Source organism: Sander vitreus, chromosome 9, assembly GCF_031162955.1.
Source record: "Sander vitreus isolate 19-12246 chromosome 9, sanVit1, whole genome shotgun sequence".
Classification (NCBI taxonomy): Eukaryota; Metazoa; Chordata; class Actinopteri; order Perciformes; family Percidae; genus Sander; species Sander vitreus.
In genome coordinates this window covers 29,686,308-29,695,961 of record NC_135863.1, presented here as the reverse complement: position 1 = coordinate 29,695,961, position 9,654 = coordinate 29,686,308, and the positions used below count along the sequence as shown (strand labels likewise).

Genomic DNA, 9,654 nt, shown 5'->3' with positions numbered 1-9,654 from the left:
GTGTGTGTGTGTGTGTGGCTGATGGCCCTTCATGTAATGAGGCTGTGCTGTTTCCCTTTCAGTAAAAGTCCCCAGCCAGGGCCCTGTGCTCAAACAAGTTTATTAAATAAAGGGTCATGTCTTCAGTTAGTTTGCCATGTGTGGTTTTATTTTCCTGCAGACATGATGAAGCCATGACGAGGGCAGGCCTGTTGTTAATGCAGTCTTCCAAGAGTCTCTGCTCTGTGTCTGCTTTGCTCTGTGTCTGCTCTGCTCTGTGTCTGCTTTGCTCTGTGTCTGCTCTGCTCTGTTTCTGCTCTGCTCTGCTCCTGTTTGGTACTACTGCTACTGCAGACTGATGTGTGTGATTGGGGAACACTCTTGCCAATAATGTCCTCAACGTGAGTGTAGTCTTTACACCATCATGGATCCTTACTGGATGGATTTTCATTTCTCACCTGTACTGAACAACATGGCCATCTCTAATCCTCTGCAGCGTTGTTTAAATGCAGGGCTGTTTCTGTTTCCTGTTGGGGCGCCCGCTAAGACTTCAGACAGGCCTCCACAGTCGTCATGATATGAGCAGATATGAATAACGTGAACAATCAGTTGTGGTATAGCTTGTTTATTGATGGTATATTTTTGCATAGGGAAACATACTCATTTCCAGTAATGAATTCATCAGCATTTGCTGATAGCAATGGCTAAATATGGTTATAATGACATATTATCAAAGATGTTAATATCCCCCACAGCAGAACAACATTAGGTCAGAAACACTGGTTGGGACAGCTGTCACTCATTCAAACAGGGACAGAAAGACAGACCCTGGACAGACAGGTGTTGCTTCAGACATCCTGTCCTGTCCCTGTCTCAATGCAGTCTTAGAGGAACACTTTACATCATGCAAATAAAGGTTGATTATTGAATTTAGCTTCAGCTGAAAAACATCCAAAGGAAAAGTACTCAAAGCTGGCGTTAAAGCTGCTACAAACTACATCCAGTCCAGAGCAGAGCCCTTTCCACAGTGAGCGTCTCAGGCCAGGTCAATGTCACAAGAAAGACAACTATTAGTATCTTATACTGGCATATCAAGTCATGCTTTGTCTACTGATTGGCTGTCAGATGTCCATTAAAATCATATATCAAGTTAATTAGTCAAGTTAGATGAGAAGCTTCTGGTAAAGAATGGGTTCTTTGGGAAGTGACCATGGTGTGATAATACACTCTGAGATGTTCCAATTTAGAAAATAACAGACTTGTGACCTGGGCCTTGGGGGAACCATCATCTATCATTGAATACCGATCGTCCTGACGTTCAGTGAAAGTGAAAAGGACTGTGGCCTGTGTGGACTGGAGTCATGCAATAACTGATGGAAGCTGTTCATGCCTATGCTCTCTCTGATGTAAGGGATATATATATCTGGAAGCAAGCAAAGCAGTCCTTTACTATAATATCTGAAAAGTTATGAGAAGAAAAATCCTTAAAGTATGAGACTGCATAAAAATGTTCTCTGAGAAACAACTCTTCGTTGGTTACAAACTGTCTTCAGCACATGGATTATGCGGTGTGCAGAAGCAACGTACCCGCACATACAGAAAGGAATCAATATGGCATCACCGTCACAGGAAAACCTGCAGCTCTACAAAATCTGATCAGAGGTTTCCAACTGCTGCCAGTCTGAACTACAGAAAGGCTTTGAAGGGCCACTAACAAATACATTTCAAGTAAGAAACAGCAAAAAGAAACTTACAAGGTTTTCAGGCAACAGCAAGGTAGAGTGTGACATGGCATTAGTCGTTTGTAGAAAAGAGCCCTCTATGAAAAATGCCCCGAACCCAAAACTCAATTGTTAGATACGAACCTTTCTGCAGATCTGATCGACTGCAGCAGCAGCAGCAGCGCTTCTGTTCACCTGCAGTTAGAACTGCTCACCATACTAACCCTAACCTGACAATCCCAATCCTAAAACACTTCTGATTCTGATATGATGAATCCTAACTGTTTGGTTATTCTCTGCTAACAGTGCTAACAGCGGTCAGGTTTGTACCGCAGAGTGAAGACAAATCTAGAGGGAACTTAACACCAACACGTTAACAACATGCAGCCAACTCGCTTAAATAGAAACGGACCTTTCCTACAGTGGATGTTTCCATAAGAGTAAGCAGGATTCGTGACTTTTCATCCTGCCAATCATGTCAGCTTAGCAGCTTCGACCAAGTTTAACACAGCATCAAGTGGATCCAGTGCTTACTTCAGGAACACCTGGGATCCTGACAAGTGCCAAATGGGACACTCCGGCTCCGAACTGAGGCAACGCAAAGAAGGTAGTAACAGTAAACCGATGGATGCTAAGTGCTAATGAATGCATAGCTAACCAATAGCTCCTGAATTAATCAAGGACTGTAAAGTAGACAATAGATGTTAAAGAGGCAGTGCGTAATGATTTGTTCCAGTAGATGCTTACGTAACAAACTGTGCCTGAATACCTCAAATAAACTAAACACTGCGTCTTTATTATTCAAGTCCCTCAAGTCATATAGTGCATTAAACTGAGTTGTTTTTTGGCACACATTATTGTTTATGAGTTAATGTGATATATAGAATTATTAAGCATAGGTAAAAATGTGCTTTGGATATAAAACAACCGATACACCGGCTATTTCCATACTTTCCCCAGCGCAGCATCTTTCTGGGCCAATGCTTCGACTGGCAACATCACATTTGCCTGGAGAATATAATAACTGTGACACCGTGTCTCCTGACCGGGGGGGGGCGGACGCACTCCATCTCCCAAAGCTGAACCTGTCAGGAGGTGGAGAAGAAGAGTGTTGACTGAAGGCTGTTTAACAGTAACTAATGGAGGGGGTGATGCGTTTCAGTCAGGATCTAAGGGGGGCCCTTAATTGACGGCCATTAATGACCAAGTAACAACTCAGTACGATTGACAGCAGAAACTTTTGGCGTTTTTCCATTACATGGTACCTGCTCGACTCGCCTCGACTCAACGCACTGTGCGTCCGTTTTCCATTGCAGATTTTAGTACCGCCTCAGCATAGCGTCGCCGCAGTAAACTGCCGTGACCTAACGCGTCACACACACAGAACGTGGAAGCTGTGTTGTTGTTGCCGCAGCCAGAAGACACATTTAGTTTCAAATGAAGCTGGAGGCAGCACAACAAAAAAAAATACAGCTGGATAAACTATTTCAAAATGGTGGATTTGTTCAGGACACCCCCCTCTGTCGCTTTTACGTCACCTTTTGGTATCGCCTCAGCTCGCTTGGAACCTCGACTGAGGTGGTACTAAAAAAAGTACCTGTTGGCAGGTACCAGGGACTTTTTTTCGTAATGGAAAACCAAAAAAGGCGAGTAGAGTCGAGGCGAGCAGGTACCACGTAATGGAAAAGTGCCATTTGTTACTAACAACGTGAACGTGAATGGCTCTGTTGTTCAAGTGTCGGCGCAGGCCGTGACACTGAGCCGACATGCATCCATTCACTGCAGCAGGAACGCCTAGAGTGATCGAGGTGTCTCCTTTTGGAAAGCCTGTGAGCTTGGTATGCTGAGAGATTCAGGAGATACTTGTTAGCTATTCATCAGTTAGCGTGACGCTGCTGATTAGTTCCCTAGTTCCCGTCTTTGGTAACCTTTTTTTGTGAAGTGGTGTCACCACATCTTTCACCGAGGCGAAAATAGGTCACATCTTTAATCCGACCTAAATGAAGAACATTATTTATAGTCTGTCAGTGTTTCCTCTAGACGTTCCTTCCACTCTTTGGGTTGTTTTTATGGCTTGTTACCTGCACAGCCCATCTCCACTGGCCAGGTCTGGTGATGTCCCAGTACCAGCCCCTATGACGCTGAACGAAGCAGCCAAGTGATCGCCACTGCTTCTGTTTGTTGCTGACCTGCTGGTATATTTGAATAGAGCAGAGAAAGTGGAGAGCTCAATGTTTGCGTGAGAGGCTGAATGCATGTGATGAACACATTATTCTCAGCTCTGCACACATTGGACTCCAGATGTCCTGATCATTGTTACTATCTGGCCTAGTTTGATATCGAGGCCTGGGCTCACTGTATGACTCACCATTTCATTTATAATAACCGACTGTCTCTACTTGGTACATTTTGTAGGGTGGAATGAAGAGACACTTCACTCAGCTGTGGACGCGTTTTGGCTCTCTTTTGTGCATGTTCTATTGTCAGCGAGAGAGAAAAAAGAATCACAAATCACAACCTGCTCCAACACACAAGCAAACCTCTCCTGCCAGCCTGGAAACATACAGACTCTGCTTAAATAGAGCGTACATCATTTCACAAGTTGCATCCCTGTTGATCTTGGCTCCAGGTAGAGCATACGGAGCAGTGCTACGATGTGCTCAGGGATCATTACAATAAACATTAGCTTCTCTTCTTTGAGCTGTGGAAGACAGCTGATTTAAATGAAAGTATTAAGCTGGTTTCTGTGTTGTCTTCAATTTGAACTAGAGAGACTTTAGTTGTCCTGCACTCAGCTTTCTGTTGTGCATCACAGGCAGAAACAACCATGTGACAGTCCAGCTTCATACCTGGTGCTGCCGGAGACACAGATCACCACAGTCGTCTTATTTAGGGCATTATTACAGCCAGCATATCTTTGATTCAAAGAGGGAGTGCAAACAACGGCCTGGTATCTGTGACTCAAGCTCTTCAGTAGACACAAAGCTCCGCGTTCTGAGCTTTCTGATCGTCACTACTGAGCACATTTTATTTAGTTTCAGGTGTGTGTCTGTATCTGTATCCTGTGCTCATTTCTAAAGCACTCTTCACTAACGAGAGGTCCACTAACATCTAAGAGCTGCCCCAGGACCTGAGTCAGCCAGGTCTGCTGGCTTTCCTTCATTCCATTTCCTTCCATTCTAGTTCCCTTCACCCCGACTTCCAATATTGTCTCTCTCCACTACAGTGTTTGCCTTTCATGGTCCATCCTCGCTCACACAGTTGAGCTTAACTCCTCCCATCTCATGGGTCTTCCTCTGCTACTTGGCCAGCATCTCAAACATCTGTACATCCTTTTTATGACTGATAAGTCCATGTTGTACACATTTTACACACACACTGCAGTGTTTAAAACTATAATGCTACAAGCAACACAACAAAAACAACTCAAGAAATAACTAAAGACTAACATGATTGCCAAGCAGAGTAAGAATAGTGTTACGTGCATGCACCCATATAAAAGTCAAACTCATCTATGGCCTTTGTAGTATCTCGTGCGTGATTGGTCACGTGGTCAGAGTCATCTTATGGACGGTGTTCCAGTGGCCAATCACAGAGCTGCTTAACATCTCTCCATTAGATGGGGTTGAGTGGCTTGGCCACTTTGGCTAAATGCCTGACAAAATATTCACAATAAGACTTTTCCCGGTAATAAATACTGTCAATTGTGTATTTAACACTTCATATGAGAACAGGATGCAGGCAGAGCTGAGGTTTGTGTTGGGAGGACCTTCCATAGTGTTTGGTTCGCAACATTTTACCACTGTCAGTGTCACACACACACACACACACACACACACACACACACACACACACACACACACACACCGATCTGAGCCACATCAGCTGCTTACAGTGGAGGGACATCCGAGATCTGCTGCTACAGCTGTTTTAGTCTTGCAGCACTTTGACTCCATGTTTCTGAGCTCTCTGTCATCATGGCGATGATTCACTTGGTCATGTGAAACAGTATCTATGTGGAGGGGCCAATCACCACACCCACCCTATCAGCTGATGACCTGGAGGTCAGGGTTGAGATGCGTTAGCTCAGCTCCGTGCAGAGCTCTGGACTACGTATGCAACAGGTCTACACTGTGTGTCCTTCCATGTGACTCTCAAGTGTCATTCCCCCAAATGTCAGACTTTCCCATCCCACTGTGTTCAGCGTGATGGTAGCAGAGGATAAGCAATGCCCCCAGCCTCTGCTTCATACACTGCACTGTTTAAGCTAACACTGTGTACCTGCTACACCGCTTCATGTTGAGCCATCACACATGCAGCTTTTTTTGTTGCTGTTTTTTAAGTGCTACCAGCTGTACCATGAAAAGTGTGACCACTTTTCCTTAATGTATTATTGTTGTCTAACTAAAGGCAAGGCACATAATGTGTTTCATGACGTATCGTGCAAAATAGAAGTTTAATAACAGGGCTATTATACAAATTTAAAGAAAGAGACAGCCCTCCAATCCACTGAGAATAGAGAGCAGGATATAGAGAGGGAGAGGTATCATCAGTTTGAGCCATGCATTCATTTGGTCGCCACAGCGACCAGGGCAGCACCATGCACTGTACATCAGCTGGAAGCCAACTTTAACCAAAGCCCAGCTCCTATCAGCACCTTCAGTGTGAACTCTGAAGCCTGCAGACGCTGACACTAACCCTAACCCGGGGAAAGGGACGGAAAAGACCCCTGTGATCAGACCGAACACAAACCGAACTTTAGCCACGGCAGTCAACAGAAAGACGCTTCTGTGTGAGTGGAAAACAACGTTTTAAAAGACAAAGAGAACTGGAGGAAAATATGAGATGATTTCAAACACACACAGCCACTCTCTACAGCGGGTTCACACTTCACTCTGAATGTCACTACCGTAGTTATCTTTTACTACAGCAGGTTACATCTGCACAGGCTTTTTGTGATCCCACAGATGTCTGCTTTCTGCCCGGAGCAATAAAAAACAGTGTATGAATCCAATATTTCCACTGACCACGCAGCACTGCTCCACTCGGCTTCACCGGACGTACACTAGGTCTGCTGCTCAGACTTCTACCAACAGTACACAGTACAGTGAGTACAGCAGTGGGCTAAGCACACACCCTTGTGGAGCGCCGGCGGCAGTGGTTGGAAATATTGGTTTCACCCTCAGAAAACATTGGATCTTTCCAGATGGAAGACAGCTGTGGGACCACGGCCGTAAGCTGCTGTTTGGATCACGGAGTAACGTCTTCAGACTGCAGAAACAAATTCATGTGAATAACGCGGAGGTGAAAATTGCCGTTCAATCTGATTGCACCTCAACACAGAAACACCGATCCACATCCCCAGGCAACACATGTCACCAGTCTGCTTTACAGCTACAAAGCCTTGGAGATTCAAATATGGCACACATTATAAAATATGAGTTCCTAAAATTCTAATTTATATTCAGAGTTGTCATCTCCAAAGCGATGGTGTATGAAATAGCAAAAGGCCAAGGACATGTTTTACTACTGTTGCATTTCACAGAGAAGTATGAATAAATGATACATTTAATAATTTGATTCTGCTTTCAGATCTTTGACCACTGCACACAGACTGAGTTGTTGCTATGCCCCGAACTGACATCTCGCTCTGTCTTCCTTCTTTGAACGTGCGGACAGGGATTCATATTAAATGCTAACCTTGTCAAAAGTTAAAATGCAGCATGTTTAAGCTATTAAATGTATTTCAAAAGATTATTGAGTAAATTAAGCTGTGAAAAGCCAGAATATTGTTTCCTCACTAAAGAACTGTCACATACGAGGTTGACACAGAAAAGCAACCGACTGGTTTGAAATCATTAACTTGTTTCGTGTTGCCAGTGGTAAAACCATCAAGGTTTGACTTGAAACCAACGCTACTCCACAGACTGGTCAGGGACGCCTTTTGGACAAGAAACCTGGATTTTGTGCTCAGTTCAAGTCAGCGTGCACATGACCTACTGTCATAGCAACCACCGACACACCACAGCCTGCAAGCTGGGTAACATCGTTACCTTCTCATAGTGCAACGCTGCTAAATATCTCTCTAATCTACCTACATACAAGTACAAACCCCCAAACACAATCTCCTCAGAACAGAGCAGGGACGACACACACACAGACAGACACACACGCACACACACGCACACACACACACACACACACACACACACACACACACACACACACACACACACACACACACACACACACACACACACACACACACACACACACACACACACACACACACACACACACACACACACACCATGCTACAGGTGCCTCTGGCTGCTTGGATAAGTGCTATCTGAAGGGAAGGAAGCAGCAGGATAGTAAAAAGATGTCCCAACTCTTCCCTGGTGTCCAGCTGTAGCATTGTGTGTTGTGTTGGAGGGACATGAATATAGCTCTTATATTCCACTATGACTCGTTGTTTTCGGATAAAAAAAGCACAATCAAACAGTCTTAAAAACATGAGCTTAGCAAAGCAACGTAATTGTTTCAGGCTGATGATTGTCAATAAAAAAGACAAAGCCTCTGTCTTTTTGGTGGGAAGAGAGAAAAGAATTCTTCAGACGATCCATAACACATTCAAAAGTGCAAAGAAACAGTACAAATCAACAACAGGATCTCTTTCTAGTCGCTTCGGAAGAAAAGGGAGGCTTATTTGCATATATTATAAGCAGCACCTGCAGCGGAGAGGGGCATTCTGGGTGTTAGGGGGGGGGGAGAGAGAGAGAGAGAGGTGTGAGGTCTGTGTCTGTCCCAGGGAGGAGGCCTTTACTGGATGTAGTGTAGAGACCCAGGTATATCCATCCCAGGGAATACACTAGGGTTACCGTAAGAACGGGGTGCTGAGGCCTGGTTCTGGTTCTGGTTCTGGTCTGCAGTTCATCGGGACCAACCAGACTCATCAGCTCACTGGAACATCACAGCTCACGTCAGAGGACATTTGGAAGAAGCATTTAGTGTCTCGCAGCAAAGCTCTTTCTGTCCACCGTATAGCTGTCTCTTCTGGGTTCATACAAATATAGAAATATATCCCACTGGATAATTTATATAGATGTATGCGCACACTTCTACAAAGATGAATAGATTTTCCCTCTGGCAATGTCTGGACCACACTGCTTCCTGTCCTCCAGCACAGTACTGACATGACAGTCAGCCTTCCTCCACAGGTCGCTCAGTTGCCCAGATACCAAGACTGTAACAGAGACAAACACACAGTTAATTTTCACACACACACACACACACACACACACACACACACACACACACACACACACACACACACACACACACACACACACACACACACACACACACACACACACACACACACACACACACACACACACACACACACACACACAGACACACACTAACACACAGACAGATACACACACACACACACGCACACACACACACACACACACACACACACACACACAGACACACTAACACACACTAACACACAGACAGACAGACAGACACACACACACACACACACACACTGACAGACACACACTATCACCATCTCAGATCAAACATACAGTATATATAACATATATATATATATATACATTATGAACAACTTTAAACAGATCAGCAAATGTACATGTGTGACATAATTCAGTGCTTTGTTACACACTTTAAAGTTTCACACTTTAACTTGTATTGTGTCTTTTATATAGATATTAATAAACGAAGTATGTGTAAGTGACACATTACCATTTTCTATGATTTCGTACAGACTGTGAAGTTGTTGTTCATACAAATAAAGATCTTATTGGTTCATTTATGAGCAGTGCTTACTCACTTCATGGAACATTTGAAAAAAAACACAGAAATTGACTTCTGTCAGTAGCAATAAGATAAATCAGCTGCAGCTTCATCTACCCCTATGATCACC

General features: G+C 44.2%; 1 protein-coding gene across 4 annotated transcripts in view; it reads right to left on the bottom strand.

Annotated features, from left to right (window-relative positions):
• Positions 1-5,632: 5,632 nt before the first annotated feature.
• The window catches only part of nfic (nuclear factor I/C), a 28,641-nt gene continuing 24,619 nt past the window's right edge, over positions 5,633-9,654 (bottom strand). For 2 of the 4 annotated variants that reach the window (XM_078259579.1, XM_078259581.1), the window contains one exon: positions 5,633-8,946. In XM_078259579.1, coding sequence (XP_078115705.1) covers positions 8,822-8,946 — 125 coding nt within the window. In that variant the 3' untranslated portion in view covers positions 5,633-8,821. The remainder of the gene's footprint in view (positions 8,947-9,654) is intronic. The other 2 variants (XM_078259580.1, XM_078259582.1) reach the window with 1 other exon arrangement.